Source organism: Schistosoma mansoni, chromosome 1 (genome assembly GCF_000237925.1).
Source record: "Schistosoma mansoni strain Puerto Rico chromosome 1, complete genome".
Taxonomy (NCBI): domain Eukaryota; kingdom Metazoa; phylum Platyhelminthes; class Trematoda; order Strigeidida; family Schistosomatidae; genus Schistosoma; species Schistosoma mansoni.
Window position 1 is genome coordinate 15,377,117 of NC_031495.1, and position 19,968 is coordinate 15,397,084.

Consider the following 19,968-nt stretch of genomic DNA (forward strand, 5'->3'; position numbering starts at 1 on the left):
TTATGGGACTCCTCAGCAGTGCGCATCCACAATCCCGCCTCGCGAGATTGGAGACTAGGAACTGGCTCCATGAGGTAATTCCTGGAGTTCTAGTGAGAAGTCGTGGTCAGTGGAGCTAACCCATGTCAGGTAGAGACAGGTATCGACCTCAGTACAATGGAAGTTGGTCGCGCAATTTCGTGGATTGGTTGAGGTTAGACATTAACACCATTGGATGCCGGCCGGCTCAGTGGTCTATCGGTTAAATGCACTGGCGCGAGACTGATAATTCCTGGGTTCTAATACCGCGAGGTGGGATCGTGGATGCGCACTGCTGAGGAGTCCCATAATAGGACGAAACGGCCGTCCAGTGCTTCCAGGTTTTCCATGGTGGTCTAGTTTCAATTGACTGATTTTCTTAACTATATAAAAAAACGAGTTTGTTAATCAATCAATTGATCATTAAAAACAAAAAAAAGAGATTTTATATTTTAAAGTGAATAGATTTAATTTGCTACAGTTTATTATTAGAACAGAGTGTGAAAACTACAGGAAGGTCTAGGACAGAGTGGGTTGACGAATGCTGGTCGGTGGCCTATGCTCCATTGGGAGTAATAGGCGTAAGTAAGTAAGTAAGTAACAAAGAGTGAAAAAGTCAACATTACGATAGATGTTATAGTGGGAATAATAAAAGTTAAAGAAATATTGAAATTAGAATCAAAATTCAAAATGAAATCACAAAATGAAAAGTATGAATTAATATTGAAATCTAAATCTTGAGAAAAAATACGGGAAATGAATATACCTACGGTACGACTGTTAACTTCAAATAATATCATAGATTTTAATAAGCTTCTTAATCTATAACAAATATTAAGCGAACACTTCTATTGGAAATCAGGTATCAAAGATTTCTGGGATTTATACTTTCTTTAGCCAGCCATTTTCATGGTCTTTAACAGATCTATTCCTATTCTAGCTAACATAGTATATCGGGATTCTTGGATGTTACATACGCGAAATACATAATTCTACTACTTCACTAGGTGATTATTGACGAGGACATCAGACGACTTTTCATTTCGACATATGATCAGAGCATTACTCATTCTATGCTCTTCTCTATAAACAAGTCATACTTTGAAAGCATTTGTGATCAAATAACAAAAATGTATACATCTTTCTAGCCGTCCGAGACTACTACATTACAACTATAAAATAAAATAGTGGAAACTGTTGAGTAGTACCCTGGTTTATGTTCATTGTCTTAAAAACTGCAAAACTAAACTGGTACATTCTCGTTAATGGCAAGTATAGATATACCTATCAACTAATCTAATCTTTATCTCCCCGAATACAGTAACTTAATGTGATTAAAAAACTGTATAGAATTTTTTGTTTGTCTATGTTTCACAACTGCAGTGAAATGTTGAATGGAATGTTAAAATTGCATTATCATTAACATACATTTAATTCTATACCAAAAATGGCACAATGAATTCAAATTTTAAGGACTTAATTAACTAATGTTGATAGATTATGGCCAACAGTGCTAATGTTCACACGAGGGCTTGAACTCAGTAACTTTCATTTCAAACGTCAACGTGTCATACAAGAGAGCTATTGCATCCGTACAAACACCAGCCTATTGAATGGATATAAAGTTATATATGTATGGCTTCAAGTTTTTCTAATGTTAATATCATGGAAGATTGATAAAATGCATTTAACCGTTTCAATTTCACAGAGAATAAAACCAAGCAAACAGTTTGTTGTATTATTGTTTGTAATAATCCACACAAACTACAATACTCGAATACACATAGATATTTTTGAAACTACTGTATATTTTTAATAGATCATTGAATTTTACAAAATACTGATTAATAACAAAGAATATATCCCTTGCTCGAACAATACAACGGATTTGTGGGCGAGAATGATAATGATTGGTTGTTTTGCTGAGTCAAACATGTAGATAGTGTGACAAGTGTTATATGTGTTATATATTCCCTTATCCTTATTATTAATTTTGATTAACTGTTCTTGTTCTTGAATTGTGTCGGATTTTAGTGTGGGAATATACTGACGTTCTAGTCAGGCTAATCTCATGTTCTTGATCTGAGTTGTGTTGAAGTCCTGTAGAATAGACGCTGGGTGGGAATCTAGTGTAGATATTCGTCTAAGGTAAATTAACGTCCCACATACGTGTAAAAAGTGAAAGGACTGTTATAACAAGAAACCCCAGCGTTATAACAAGTCTCCTACCGTTTATAACAACAACATAAACATATATATGTAATTAAGTATAAATACACATCATTAATGGTTACGGACAAATAAATATTTTTATTAGGCATAATTAAATTCTATCAAATGGATGTTTGCATAATCGTTTACAAATACAAAGGTATTTATTTTAAAAAGTAAACTTAATATTAATAAGGAAATACGTTACATATTTTAATATTTAATGGTTGAATTCATGAGTAAATTAAAGCTAAACCACCATCGAAAACTTAGAATAACTGGATGGCCGTCTCATCCTAGTATGAGGCTCCTCAACAGTGTGCATTCACGATCCCGCCTCATGAGATCCGAACCTAGAACCCTCGATCACGCTCATGAACACTTAACCTTCAGACCACTGAATCAGGATCCAACAGTGTTAATGTGTAACTTCAATCAATCCATAAAATATGTACTCATAATTAGGCAGGTAATAATCAAACAGTTGAGATAACGAATCAATTGAAGCTAGACCACCATGGAAAACCTGGAAACACTGGACGGCCGTTCCGTCGTATTGTGGAACTCCTCAGCAGTGCGCATCCATGATCCCGCTTCGAGAGATTCGAACCCAGGACCTTCAGTTTCACGCGCGAACCCTTAACCTCTAAACTACTGAGCCAGTATTCAACAGCGGTAATGTTTAACTTCAATCAATTCACGAAATATTTCCTTATAATCAGTAAGCAATAATAAAACAATATTTTTTCTTTTCCTACTCATTATCGTTAATTCCTCTTTTCATTCCTAATAAATAAATTATCATAATTCAATAATAATTATCATTTTATTTATCCTTCTTTATCTCTTAACTATCATTATTTTAATTTATTCATAAAATAATAATAATAATAACATAAATAAAAAAAGAATTCAAAAGAAACGGAAAAATATATAATCACTATAAATTAAATAATTTAAATAAACAATCATTCAATGATTCAATCGAATTTTTTTTATTATTTTTTAAAATAAAAAAAAATAAAATTCAATCAAATTATTCTTAATTGTTAAATATTTAATTAAAAAAAATTATTAAATATATAAATCTTACATAATATTGTCTATTTAATAAATAATTAAATAAATTAATTAATTATATGGATTGCTTTGGATAAACATATTTTTCTTTAGCCAATATTATCGAATATATATGTATTCCTATTCTAGTGAAGAGAATACGAGTGGGGACAATCGAATGTAATTTAGCTTAACATTATAGAATATCTCAATAAAATATGAGAACCATACAGTAAACAGTTAATTTTCAAAATAATAATCAATTATCTCAATTAGACTGTTCCTTCTGCAAATATACGTCCATAATCTTCGATTTTAATTGTTCATGCATTTTCGTACCCAATTGCGTGCCTTTCCCGTTCTCTCCTTAACTATCTTCCACTGAAATACATTCAATGCCCGACCATCACCATATACTACTTATGAGGATATCAGAAACCCACACCTCACTATATATATATATATATATATAAATGAGCAACTTTTTAAAGACGTAAGATGAATGCATCATCAACTAGTTAGTTAAAACAAATTTAACACATCAAAGAAAACAAATAAAATTTTGTATCATTGAGATCACGAGTCAATTGAAGCTAGATCACTATGGAAAACCTGGAAGCACTGGAGGGACGTTTCGTCCTATTGTGGGACTCCTCAGTGCCCTCAGGTTTTCTATGGTGGTCTAGCTTCAATTGACTCATGATTTCGACCATACAAAATTACTAAAATCTCTACAAAACCTCCTTCTGATAAAACAAATGAAAGTTTGAATTTGATTCTCTTTAGATTTTTGTTTTTGCAAAACAGTGATTTTATATTCAAGTAGATCATTATAAAGTCAACAGTATTCAAAATAATTGATAACCGTACAACCAACTGGTGGCCTGCTTAAGTATCTGGGCTACTTCTTCCTGTCATCTAGATATTTCAGCAACTTATCTAATTTTGCTTGTTTTGATACATCATTATGGCTATTACTCGCATAACTTATTTAGGTGCATTTGTACATTTCAATAAAGCTAATACTACTACTAATAGTAATAATAATTTGAAATATCTGACTAAATTGATGAAATGTTGTAGTTTTACATTACAGACTGACATTAGTTAAACAAACAACCATTGATAACCAGAAAGAACTAAATATCCTAGTGTAGAAGGCTTCAGTAGTATGAATCCAGAATTTTAACAAAGATTAAATTTAATACATTGAGTCTTCATGACGAAAGGCTTGACCTACTAATCACTGAGGTGATATCTAAATATTCATCTATGTCAAGTGATTAGGAGCTTTATTTCTAGAAGCATACCTCAAAATTATTATAGTGATGTTCTTTTAAAATGTTAAAGCGGTTCAATGGTACAAACCCGAAGTTATTTTTTTCATTATGCCAATAGCATTTAATACTTTCGGAATACTTTGACACCATAATTAAAATAAAATGAAAATAGTATTGTTCATTCCTTCATTCAAACACCAATTATTATCTATTCACCGGAAGTAAATAATTACCAGTATTTATAATTCAACTTTATTGTTTCTTTCTCTATCTTTAATCTGTAATTGTCATTATTTCATAGATCAAAAAAAGAAGAACCAAATGCAAGTCATTTGGAAATTTGTTAATTATGTTCATTATGGCGGATATGTAAAGAAGATCAGAGTTTTCTTTAAAAGAGTATACAATTGAAAATACTATTTTATAATTTTATTGATTTCTAATAGGATTAACAATTAATTTGTAAATGCTAATATGAATGTTACTTGTAAACTGAAAATTAGTTTCTAACAAACATCCTGATAGGGAGAATAGAAAAAAGTAGAACTTTACAAACATTATGAACTAAATTATGATCAATAAGTAATAGTCGATGTAACACTATATATATATACTTCTGCAAAGTATTAGGAATTCAGTTCTGCCTAGTGGGTCTTATCCCAAAATAGGACTCCTTCGCTAAGTACAGTCACGATTCATCGACAACAGTATTCAGTGAGCTAGCATTCAAGTATCACGATCTTCAAGTTTGAACAATTCGTATTACTACTTGGTCGTCATTCACCAAGATCACTGAAAACTACATCATTCCCGTGACGTCTAAACTGAAATTTAAAGATTTTTCCGTGGGTATAATTTTTTCACTAACAATAAATTGTCTTAATTATCAGAAGGGAATTTGTGGAGATTTAGTATTTTTCATAGTTGAAAGCGCGCATCCACTGCTGAGGAGTCCCATAATAGGACGAAACGGCCGTCCAGTGTTTCCAGGTTTTCCATGGTGGTCTAGCTTCAATTGACTCACGCTTTCAACTATGAAAAATAAATTGTCTACCAAAGTAGATTATTTTACAAAAATACACCATATACTACTTTTATGTTTGTGAAAATTAAACTTCAACTTAAAAAAATTAAAAACATTACCCATTTGTTATCATTTAGATATCCACTTACTTAAATGCTGGTCCACGTGGATCCACTTGATCGATTAAGGGAAAACTGGTCAATTCTAAAGAGAATTGATTTGATATTGGAGCAATCAATGTAAATCCATATCCTATATATTCATATGGCTCAAGTTGCACTTCAACTTCTTCACATCGACAAGCTGCCGTTGGTGTACTACTCAATGGAGTTGATGATCTTAAAGATCTCATGGATTTCAAACATTCTATCAAAATAAAACAAAGTATATGTTTTTAGTGAAGTATTTGTTCATACACGGACGTAGGAGATAATAATACTTTCTCAGTTTAACAGTGATCATTATTCAAATATTAAAACGTTTCCAAGATAGAATCAGGTGAGTAGATTTGATATTTTCTTTTTTTTATCAAGTATTATGCTTACTCAAATATAAAGAGTACTATTTCTTAGAGTGATCTGTTTATAATCAAGTTTCTCTCATAATTTTATAAGAATACAGTTTACGCTTTGATACTGTGAATCTATTTTACATATGTCGAAGTTAATTTTGTTCAGGTATAGCTATTTCCTTGAAGCTATTACTGGTTACTGTCCATGAAATGTCATGATCCAGTAGCTTGTATATACCCTATAATTTCGAACGTTTCAAGAAAAATGAATTTAGTTTATTTCAAAAATACTGCTCTAAATCCTAACCTTTGTGTGAATATAATCAACAACAGATATTATAATTATTATCAGAATGGGGAGTTTGTGGGAACTGTAGTAATTTAATAGTTGGATTCATGAGTCAATTAAATCTAGATCACCATGGAAAGCCTGAAAGCACTGGACGGCTGTTTCGTCTTAGTATGGACGGCAGTTATTCAATGAAGACGATGGTGGACAGTGGCGCAATATCATGGATTGGTTCGAATTAGACACTCACACTGTTGGATACTGGCTCAGTGGTCTAGAGTTTAAAGGTTCACAAGTGAGACCGAAGGTGATGGGTACGAATCCCGCGTGCGGGATCGTGGATGCGCACTGTTGAGTAGTCTCAAAGGAAGACGAGACGGCCATCCAGTTATTCCAGGCTTTCGATGATGGTCTAGCTTTAATTTACTCATGAATTCAACTACTAGATACCATAATCTAATACATATGCAGTATCTATAAATACCTAAATCATTTTGAATAAACATTTGCTTTTTGAACGTGAAAACATGTATAAATCATAAAAGTAACAATGATAGTGGCTAAGGAAAGTGAAGTTTCACTGAAACTATGTACTTCATAATTGTTTAGTCTATTGGTTTCTAGTCAGTCATTGACAATCAACTTAAACTTCAATAAAACATTTTGTAATAGTTTTTTAATCGTTATCCATTATAGTGTATATCTACTGATGAATGAATATTTCCTAGTGAATCAATAGAGTTGTATTTTGAAGAACTTTTTAATAACGAAATCCAAGTCTTATATTTCCGTTTATTTATCATTTGTCAGATAAATGAAACTGTAACTAAATATCAACGTTTACAATGTAACTTTAAATCAGTGATCATTATTTGCTACACTACAGTATTATCATTTAGTAACCTCATTATATATGATTAGTTGAAGAGTATGTATTTTCCTATTGTATTCCATAAACGAACTGATTTCTTCAAATTAGTAGACTGTTTTACAATTATTTACCGGTGAAAAATGATTGTTATTATCTTCAACGTTCATACAAGTTCAATTTATAGATGGATGGATTACAAAAGAGAAAGAGACTAAGACTTAGTTGAATACAAGTATCATGTTGAAAGTGCTATAATAAGATTATTTGTAATTATCAAAAATAATAATAATAACAGTGAAGTAATCGTGAGAATGTCGATGATCGATGATGATGAAGATTTAAAGGAAATGAAATGATGGAATGCATTCACTTTATCCTACAATATTTGTTATTATAATTGAGCGCTTCATCCGTTTACCTTAATCTCCTCTAGTAACCTCCAGGCTAAATATACATAGCAACTTGACCACGAGAGAAAAGGCACCAAATATAAAAATAACACTTTACTCCAAGGTTAGTTCATGTACAAACAATATAGGGTAATTATAGCATTTCAGATGACCATGTGCTTCTGGAAAGTTCTGGAACCCTTCTACAAATGGTAGCAGAATAGGTAATCGCCCAATCCGAAACGTGACACGTGACTTTTCACTTTCTAGATATTTCTAAGAAACTTCTATTAGGTGTTGCTTAGATAAAGTGTTTCTCAGCGTTTTTAAGGCCTCTTTAAGCTTTTTTTGTTCAAGGAATTTTCTGGGTCTTCCAAACTAAAAATATTTATCCAAGGAATTAATTACTAGATAACATAATTTGTTTTGAATACTAAGAAACAAAGAACATCTAATATGATATAATCATTTGAACGATGCCTTCATTTCGCTTTCATATCTACTTTTATAGTTCATTAGTAAAAATAAGTTACAATACATTTTTTTAATTTTTACTGTAGATCTGGTCAGTTACCAAGTGGAGTATGAATATCTAGGCAAAGTATTTTAAATCTTTCCCATGTTAACACTTCTGAAATGAATTTTAAACGATTTTTTTTTCAGTTTATCACCAACTATACTAATTAACTAAATAAATCAATATGTTTTACATTTATTTTCTATAATAATTGAATGATGCCTTTTTTTCGTCTTTCTACTTATAGTTTGAAAGGGAAGAAATACAATGGAATGGCATTTTATAATAATAATCAATTACGTAATTGTAGAAGATAAAAAGAAAAGGATAAATGAGAGAGAGAGTGTGTGTGTATGTGTGTGTGTATATATGTAATAAATGACAAAATGGAAATTATTAAGAAATGATTAGATTCTATTTATAATACCTGAATTATTTTGTACTGATTTATCTGAATTCATTATAGCATTTGGTACAATTTGTAATCGTATTACATTTAAACCATTATTTTTTAATCTGTACATTGCTTCATGAAGTTTCATATTTTCTACACATATATCATCGATTGATTCAACTCGATCACCTTCAAATAATGCTCCACATCTATAAAAAGGAAAGCAATTTAGACTGTGTAAAAATTTAACTAAGATGATGAAGAAGTTTTAAACGTGTCAATATATCAAATTTCTTAGTTTATATTACAAACTGACACTATCATTTAAAACCAAGAAGCACTGGATGATTGTTTCAACTTACTGTGGAATTCAAGAGGATTAATGAACTACAACTGCAATAAGAGTTGAACTTAGGCCGTTCATATCTTTCGTAGATCACCTAATCCCTAATTAAACCACTGGTTAACATATTCAGCTTCAACTAACTCGTGATTTTACTCATTCATCTTTCAATCTAATTGAAGGAATAGTTGCCCAGTAATTCCTGATTAACAGTAGGTACCTAAATATGACCAATAATCTTCTCAAATCCTCTGGGATAATATTAAATTTTAATCGAACGACGTTTGATATACTTTTATACACATTACTTATTATAACAAGTTTAATAGATGAGTTCCAATTTGATTGATTTTTGTCTTTCCAAAAAAATATACATATGGAACAATGAAAATGATGTAACTAATATGATGTTATAGTATTTAGAATCATGTTAGGTTATAAGCTTTTCAAAGAAAACAATATAAGTGTAATATGTGATTTACATACAATAATTACTAAGTTTTTATAAGGCTAAAATAAGTAACTTCATTGCAACATCTAAAGGATTGAAAATTAGATGGCCTGAAATTTTGGTTAATACATCCAAAATTGAAATAAGTAATAAGATTCTTATTCACGTGCGTTGTTGCTAAGACGGATTGTTATTGTAATGAAATGTATGTCAATATTGATATTAGTTAGACCGAATGTTCTAGTTAAAACTACAAAAAGTTTTGTTTCTAGTCAGTTTTGTAAGGATTCAATTAGATTTCAGCTCGACAGTTTATTTTTTTGATTACATTTATGGCAATATGGGAATGAATATTACACCTATGAATATGAATCCCTTAGATCACTTAGTCAACGATTAATGGTCAGCAGTTTAAAGATCCCCATATCACAGATAATCCTTTCACCTTTATTAAATGACCTTTCTAGCTTACAAATAACACAATTTTGAAGTATATAAGTCGTAACAAATACAAACGTTCACCATTTTAAACATATTTTGGTGTGGGTTACTGATATCCTCATAAGTAGTATATGGTGATGATCGGGCATTGAATGTATTTCAGTAAAAGATCGTTAAGGAGAGAACGGGAACGGCACGCAATTGGTACGAAAATGCATGAACAATTATAATTGGAGACTATGATGGATATTTGCAGAAGGAACAGTCAAATTGAGACAATGGATTGTTATTTTCGCAAATTAACTGTTAACTATATGGTTCTCATATTATGGACTTATAACTGTAGAACCTGATGACGAAGGTATTGAAAACAACTGTTCACTCAAATATTGTTCATTTTTGAATAATGGTCATTATTTTCAAATCGCACAGTCCACCATGTGAAGAATTAATTAAATATTCGTCGATGATACTGGATTATAATCTCGGGGATTTTTAAAACTGGAAAGTTCTGCTCTAGATCTAATGGATGCACACTGGTAATAAGTTGTAGATTACAATGAAATAAGTGTTTAGTAATTCATTAATTTTCAATGATTTTGTAGCTGATTAAATTTTCCGTCTAATATACCATTTAAATGTACAAACACCATGGAAGCAAATTACTCTAATGAGCACTGACAGAATGTAAACATGTCTAATTACATTAAATCATTGGGAAAAATAACTTTTAATATATATATATATGCATATGCATTAAGCTAAATTGATTAATGGAAAATTACTAATGACAAGGATATTAACCAAAACAAAATTTCAAAATAGTCAAATGAAATTGACCAAAAATTCCATAGTTACTATTACCGTTTAGTTACAATGAAATAATAATAATTCATTATCATATGATTTTGATCATTCTTCTTCTTTACAAATATAAAAAGAAAGAAATAACAAAACCTTTTAAAATTTATACCATTTCTATAGTTATAAAAACCCATAAATTGTACATTGATTTCACAATAGGGGGATCATGTGAATTTAGGTTTCTTGGTAAGTATATTGATAAATTACAGTGTATGTATTCAAATACAAGCATATATATATATATATATATATATATATATATGAATAAGAAACAAACAAAACAAGGAATACTATATGAAAACTAAAGTATTCACACACACACACAAAAAAAAAACATTCAAAAACAGGACAAATTAAAAAACCTGATTATCTGTGTTTTCCTTATGTGTTTAGGAAAAGATTAAACGTCTCTTCAATTCAATTTATTATTATCACCATAAAATGCTATCTCTTTTTCGGTGTTCAATTTTCAATGTTACATATATATTTAGATTCGGAATCCATATTGGTAGGAAGTGCTATATATAGAAGAATAATTTTATGGTGTATTATGAATTCCATATTCATGGAAATCTTTAAATACATAACAGCGGAACCTACTGACATGATACAACCTGTCATTACAAATAAGTAGCATATGTAAGAAACGAATATAATCCTCTTAGTAATTATACACTCTCAAAAAGGTTACAGAATACAGTGATAATACGGTATGTTAACTTTTATATGATGAAAATGACTTAATATCTATGCTGTTCCAGTATAATTAAGCTTCTGTTGATAAACTATGATCTTTTAGTTAGGTAACAGTTATTATTGTTATATCCCGTGGAGATTTATGAGTGGTAACTTTGAGAACTATTTATGGACCAATATGATGTGTATATTTCCTATTGTGTAATTGCTAAATAACTAAACTATTTATATTCATGTTCCCCTCATTATGAGCTTTATTTTGACCTATAGACTATCATTATACGATTTACCATTCTTGAGTTATCCTTAGTTTATTAATTACAGTCTCCCACATTCACAGCCACATTTGGTTAAATCTTGTACACATGTTATTTTCTATTTTATGGTATGATGTGGTCAGTTTGTTTGGTATAAAAACCCAGTATGTTTGAGAATAATGATTCATATTGCCGAAGCTGTAATTGGTGTTCTGGACTTAACTGGCTGGACTAGACAGTAAGCAGGACTGATAAGTACTCAAGACTGCTCATACGGTTTTCATGTATCATTGCTCTGATCGATAAATTCACTCCTCTCTGAATGGCGGGGATCATCACGTCATATATTAAACAGGACACGCACGCAATCGATATAACAATTATTAACTACTGACGTAAATTTAAGGTTTTGGATGACTTTAAATCACAACCGTTTTCACCTAAGTAAGTATACAAAATAAAAATGATAAAAAATGAATGGTCAAATGACCGTTGAAATATACAATTCAACTTTTACTGTCTAATTTATTTCAGATAATGTAATTTCTTCAAGATAAATTCCATTAACAAACTTGAAAAACTTTCAACCACCTTGGTGAATCATCTTCCTGTGAAGTGAGCCCTCAGTAAAGTTACTGTTATGCGAAACATTCTTTCTTATTACTGTGACAGTTAATAAGCTTTCTGTCCAAATTTATTTCTTAAACAATATCTACGAACTGATAGTTCAAAGAGTTACGGGCCGTATGGTAATTAGCCGGGAAACGAGCTTCACACAGTAACATGTTATTACTCGATCGTAATTATATTGATTAAACTGTTGCTGTGTCTGTGTTAAGGCATGACATCAAATATATCATGAATTATTTCGACGTGGTTATCCAATGGTGATCAGGGAACCCTCAAATAATTCATCTTAGAAGAAAAATATTCGATAGTTTATACTTGACATCAAATCTCTTACTTGTAGACAACTTAGCTAGATTCCAACGGTACACATATCCGATTTCAATCAATTCATAATATTTTTTAACTACCATTCGATTTCTTAGGTTATGACTGTCTCAGTACCTGTAAAGTTGGAAACTATGGTTTCTTAACAAAAAAATTCGAAGCCACTTACTAGTTAGTGATAATCACTTTATACTAATCACTTCAAAATGATTTAATAGCTCTAATCTAGTTAATTATATAAACAGATCAACATCAAATTAACTAATTTTCCTTAAAAAATAGAATATTCTTTCCTTATTATCTTGAGAGGTTTTCTTTTATATAAACTGGTAAATTGTAATCAATTAATAACTGCCCATCAACTTGTCATCACAATCTAATTTACATTATGTATATATATATAGATATAGAAACTAGAAATGATAATTGAAAATGTCATAGACACGTGTTATATGACAATTTATCTCATAAGGAATAATTAAGTAGTATATATTGTCAACTTTAGGTTAATATTATTCTCCTAATAATATATGTTTACTATAAAAAGAATTTCTAATCACATGTGAACTTATGACCTAGTAAGAAAAAAAGTAAAAAAATATTAAAAGGAAACCAAAAATGAAAGAAAAAGAAAAAAAAGAAAACCCTGAGTGTTTACTAAATTTATTATACAAAAATAGAAAAAATTCACAATAAAACATGATTGGGTAAATAATTTTTGTTTTTTTGTGCTTTTTTTGTCGTCGATTCATTTCACCCCCCCACGATAAAAAACAAACACTTTTTCTCTTTCTTATAAACATTACAAGTTAAATTCACTTAGTATTGTTTGTTTGAATTATCTCATTGATATTTAGGGACTGCAACTGGTCAATCTCTTATTATAAGTAATGCTAAGTGAGAAAAAGTCTAAAGAAATAACATCAATGAAGTATTGTTTGTTTGAATCTTCCCATCGATGTGTTAGGACTGCAACTGGTCAGTCTCTAAATGAAAGCATACAGTGATGGAATTGTTTATTTTTATTTTTTTTCTGACTAAGGACAAATTTATATAATCAGTAATAAATTAGATTCATTATATCATTAATGAATATAAGGGAATACAATCAATAAATGAATATACCAAATAAAGTTGAATTTTTTTCAATATTTAGATTAAAAGTTAATTAGATTGTTAGTTTCAGTACAAGAAATAGAAACAATGAATTCTTTTGTGTGTTTTTTTGTGTTTTTTTTGAAGGGGGGGTTTATCCAGCAGAAATCAACAAACTACTAAATTATACTTGACATAAGTTTTTGTTTGCAAATGAAGTTTACAAAAACAAAATGATTAAAACAACACTCAAGTATGTTTTGTAAGTTTGTGAATACTTATTGATGAGAAGTTTTGAAAGAGGATGAAACAGCCGTGTAGTACATCCTTGTTTCCTGTAATTCTTGAACTAACGTAAACTTTATACGAAAACTGCTTACAGACCAAGCTAAACGTCCAGCTGTATAGTAATAAATTTTACGAAGTTTCACCAGTAAGGGGCACATTACTAGTTGAATTAATAAGTTAGGAGGCAGAAATAAGATACAATCTAACTTAAACTGCAAGCGACTAAAGGTTAAATGTGAAATATTTCCTCCAGACTAAGTAGTGAAACGCCCTTTCCTTTAGATCCTGAAGTTCTATGTTCCATCGCACATATAGTTATAAGCACGCTTTGCTAACATATCTTCAACTAGAATGAAGCATAAATAATCAAGATTTTAATCGTTTCATCAGACGAATCGAATAGATGCATCCTCTCGGTATACGCCGCATACTACTTAATATTATATAAACGAACAATTTTCGACAATTACTGACCTAATATTTCAGTTTTTTACTACTTATTGATTTTCTGAACCGTTTTTAAAGATGCTTATATAGTATCTTCGACTTTAATTATGAAATATCAAACCATTATTTAAAGTGGTATTTATTTATGTACATGTGCTTTATAAGTGATAAGCTAATCCGTTAACTGTATTAAACCAGTAACTATCATGAAACAAGTCGAACTATTAACCAAATATTAACTTAAATAGAGGGAATTGTTATAACTTATTTGTATGATAACTACGGTTAGTTATGCTGGACTGAAGTACCACTAGTGAAACTACCCATAAAGTGAAGAACATTAGGCGTTATTAAATTTAGTTATGAAGTTTTATCGGTAATGACTAGTAAGCAATTTGGCGATTAGGTGTCTAAAATCCTTGAGTTCAAATTAGTAGGTTGAGGTTTCTTACCAAATGTGACCTACTTCGGTTTTCACAATAAAGTAATATTATTAGCTCCTATACATAAAGTAAATCTCAGCACGACATATATAAGTCTGTACTTGATAATTTAATTAAGTAGTCACTAGTAATACTATTATCATGAGTTAGTTAATTTTCGTCATACTTAATACATCTATAATGATTCTTTTTATACCGATATATCATGGAATTTCATACCATATACAAGAAGTCTTCCATTTTTCTGAATACAAACTATCCACTAATCTGTTATAATGTTTCAATAGCATTCAAATTATTTGGTTAGATTACTTATTCACTAAACAGGGCTATTTTTTTTAGCTCCTTATATATATCAAACGAATATTTGAACAGTGTTTGTCAAGCCAAAGTATATGTTTTAAGGCACAATTCTGATAAAAAAAGAAGCTTCTTTTGTCTAAAAGGTTAGATAGGCTGAAAGTGAAACATTAATTAATATGAACCATGTAAATATCATTGTTGTAATCGATAAACTGTATTACACTAGACTATTGTTAACTGTTACGTTGGAATGTAAGTTTATATGTACGTTTGCAAAACTGTTAATTTTATAATATACTGTAAAGGTTAAAAAATGATGCATAATTACTTGTTTTGGACAAATTATGATAGAAATGTTGAAAGTAGAGTAAAATAAGATTGAAGAGTAGAGAGGGGGTTAATGTGTTACCCTACTGTTTACTTACAAAAATATCTAAGATTAGAGATTAAACTTGAAATGTATAGCCAAAATATCCATGACTGAATAGACCATTAGTATTATTATGTAAGTATTTACGCGAAATAAATTAGAAATCAATAACAATTAGTAGGTATCAAAAATAGCACAATTTTAATTCATTGATTTACCTATCTGCTATACTTCCTTGTCTGATATTATCAATGAAAAATGCATTTTGACCAGTTTTCACTTCATGACATGGTGCTAAACTAATTCCTAAATCTTCATTGGCTGGTTTTTCAATTTCAACTACAACTGCACCAGATATACGACGATCTTCTTCTGAAATGTAAAACAAAAGTTGTAAGCAAATATTAATCAACTAGACCCAGTTATGATTATAGACTATAGTAATTTAATAATAACCAAATAACGTGGAAAAATCATTAATTAAAGTGATTTTATAAAAAATTTGTATCATCATAAGTTTTTTTTCTCTCGAACTTCAAAATCTGTCGGTGAATGTTTGTTAGCTAAGAACCAGTAGATCACTGGATTTCAATTCAACGTCTAGAGAGTGTCATACTCACCAAAATTGATAGAAGTTTTCCGTTTAGTCCATTTGTACAGAAATCCTTAACTTGATCAATTCTTATCAGTTTTCAACAGATAACATTAGTCAACCAATTGTAATTAAAATAACCCTACTCTAATTTTAAGAATGTTATTTTACAAAGAATGACATCTATAGTTCGCCGCATGTATAAAACTGAAACTTCAGTTTTATTTCTATAATAATCATATCTCAATGATGTGATTCACATCATCATCCAGTCTATCTCCTGTAGAAATAAACGGATCAAGACATTTCTCACTATATTATCTTTTCCTGCATTTATATTTCAGTAGGAAAACAAACAAAATATTTACACAGATCAACGAGAAATACACTTTCTACATAATTTTCACTATCTAATCTTTGATTTACTATCACATGTAGGATAAATATACTTCTAAAACACAACCTAAAACAGCTAGTGATAAAATGTGACAACTCAATCATTTATACAAATACAACATACTGTTTCGTTCATTCGTTCTAATATATATATGTAAATACATCAGTATAATCGACCTTACACTCTTCTTGTTAGTAAGAATAATGATAATATTAAGTAAAATAGTACAGGTTTTGTAATTTGTAAAAGATAGAGTTGAAAAACGATGTAAAATTGAAATGTATTAGAATAAGGGTAGTAATTTTATTAGTTGTATTCATGAGTCAGTCTATGAGGAGTCCTATACTAGGACGAAACGACTATCTAATGCATTCAGGTTTTCAATGGTGGTCTAATTTAGATTAGAATTTAAAAAGTACCATATTAGTGTTACATGCAAAAATATAATACAATACATATTTAATTGATTATTTTATTTGTCCACAGACATTGAATCTTATATCATACATGATTAGATTGTAAATCAGTTTTTTCTTTAACTATTGGAGGTCAATTTTTCAGTTTGAAGATTATGAAGGTATAGTCGATGATTAAATAGTTGAAATTACATTGTAAAATTAAATACGTTTTCAGTATAGACTTGTGGTGTGGGTTACTTATAACCACATAAGTAGTATGTGGTGATGGTCAGACATAGAATGTATTTTGGCAGAAGATCGATGAGGGAAAAATAGAAACGAAGTGCAATCGGTATGAAATAGCATGAACAATGAAATCAGAGAAGATGGACTGATATTTGCAGAAGAAACAGTCAGGATTGAGACAACTGATTGTTATTTTGCATATCAACTGTTTATTGTATGGTTGTCAGATTTTAGTGAGACAGTTTGCAGTTTGTGCTTAAGTACATCCGATTGTCCCCACCCGTGTTATTGGTCACTACAGACTGATATCTCTTACATTAAATAACTTTTAAAGTATAGATTTAATCCATTCTAAAAAGTATTAATTTATTCAATAGTATAAATCTATATGGTCTTGTATAAACAATCAAAATACTATTTTATATATTATATTGGTGTAATAATATTAAAAATATTCTGAATTCGTTTGAAGTAGTATATATATTAGTTTTTATAATAATTTCATTCACAAGCTAACATCAATTGAGAAACAATAAAGCACAAGTGATGCTACATATAGCTAAAGTTACGGTATCACAATCGCGCAGAGATAGTGATCTCATTAAGTTTCTATGTCAACGTTTAATCGACAACAATAATAACTTTCATCAATTTGATGACTCAATATGATTACTATAAAACTTCATTAAAGTTAATCAAATGGAATATCATGATCCAGTTAACAATCAGTATCAGTTTTAATTCAATCAATAGTGTTTATAATCCAAGTTTGTTATCATCAAATCGTAAATATTCATAAAGTAATAGATGAGTTTTATTTAAAATCATATTATACTACTTTAAAAATAAACTGTTAGTTGAAAGCGTAAGTAAATTGAAGCTAGACCAACATTGAAAACCTTGAAGCACTGGAAGGCTATTTCGTCCTGTTGTGGGACGCCTCAGCAGTGCGCATCCACGATCGCACCTCGCGGGATTCGGACCTAGGATCTACCATTATCGCGCGCGAGCACTTAACCGATAGACAACTGAGACGGTATCAGATGATGTTTATGTCTAACTCCAACCAATCCATGAAGTTGAGAAACCGTTCACCAATTGTCTTCAGTGGGTTCCTATCTCACAACAGACCTGGTTTGAACTCCACTGGTCACTGCTTCTCACTAGAACTCCTGAATTTACCTCTGGAAATCAGTCACTGATGAGCATATGACTATTATTATCAGAAGGGGTTTTTGTGGAGATTTAGTATTTTCATAGTTGAAAGCGTGAGTCAATTGTTACAGATTAAAATACTATTTTCTAGAATGAATCAACCAGAACGTGTCACAAATCTATGAAGTCACTGACAATTGGACTGAGCCATGTTGGTAGGTATAGACTACCTGGTTGGGATTCGCGAGATGATAGAAAACGATGGTTAGAGACCTTGAATGACATGGCTCAAAATCGTTTGTAATGGCGAAGGTGCATCCACTCTTTGTGTCCTGTCAAATTCTAATCTTCTGAATTCTTCATGTCCTTTTCTTTTTTCTCTTTCCAAATTTATTTTATTGGATTATACTCCTTGAATAATATCATCAAACCCTAATCTATCGGATTACTGTTTATACTCTTACTACTCCTACCACTATGAGATTTGAATCGACAACTGCATCTCTGTGCTAATGTGGTATGGCAACTCGAACTGATGTACGTACGTACGTACGAAGTTCTACGTTGTGACTGACTGACTGACTGACTGACCATTATACATAAATAATAATTTATTTAGTAGGATATAAATGCGATCATTAAATACTATCCTTCAGTGATATCTTAATCCCATGACGAAAAATATTTAATTTAATAATAATGAAAAAATTTGTTTTTTTAGATATCGGCTGTTTTCATTGTTTCTGGAGAAATTAAAACAAAAAAAACAAATATCCAGTTCTAATTGAATTGAACTTTGAAATTGTAACTTCAATTGTATATAACTGTTGATTATTCGTTGGCTTTATTAGTACTATATTCCCTCAGAATTAATATTATTAGCTTTAATAAAATGAATATTATCTTCAATTAATATTGACGATAGGACTTCTTTTTTGTATGATCGTTTTCTCCTAATCTGATTAATTATTCATAAAATAAATGAACAGTTGTTTCTTTCTTTCTCTCTTTCTATCTCTCTCTCTCTCTCTCTCTGTGTTTCTTCCCTAGTAGATAGTATTAGAGAAATGAATAATAGAAGAAGGAATAAAAGGATCCTATCAAGAAAAAAAGGTTCAACAGAATCTGATTAATTTTTATGAGGTTAATGTCTTATTTGTATGTAGTTAAAGCAAAAATTGTGACCGTTGCCTTAAGGCTACAATTCTCGTATAGATATACATAAGATGTAAAGTTTCAAACGTTATTCACTACAGTGTCACGAAACAAATCAAAAACTTATTAAGATTCACTTTTAACTCAGAATGTCACAGAGAATTCGTCGCTTAAAAACTAATATCGAAGTTGCTGCAAAGAACGTTCTGTTGAAATAGTCGTAAATCCTCCTCTTCATGATGTCTGTACCTATATCACCTTTGAAATTGATGTTCATATGAAAAGTTTTTTTGGGACTGAATTCGAAAACAAACTAAGTATTCACTTTCTTGATGAAACACGATAGAACTCTAGGAGGATCTATCTACAGAAAACTCTTGTGGAATGACCAGCTACCAGACTTTCACAGTTTAGACATCATTAGTCGAAAGCAAAATTTAGTTACATCCCTCACTACACTGGTACGAATAATTTGTAATACCGAGGTAATAAATAATGAACTGAACATTT

At 30.3% G+C, this 19,968-nt stretch overlaps 1 protein-coding gene across 1 annotated transcript in view; it reads right to left on the reverse strand.

Annotated features, from left to right (window-relative positions):
* Smp_141070 (hypothetical protein) overlaps positions 1 to 19,968 on the reverse strand; it is a gene marked incomplete at both ends in the record, with an annotated part of 118,507 nt that overhangs the window by 42,618 nt on the left and 55,921 nt on the right. The window contains 3 exons of the mRNA XM_018793410.1: positions 5,742 to 5,958; positions 8,597 to 8,772; positions 15,734 to 15,887. Of these exons, the coding sequence (XP_018647925.1) occupies positions 5,742 to 5,958; positions 8,597 to 8,772; positions 15,734 to 15,887 (547 nt within the window). The remainder of the gene's footprint in view (positions 1 to 5,741; positions 5,959 to 8,596; positions 8,773 to 15,733; positions 15,888 to 19,968) is intronic.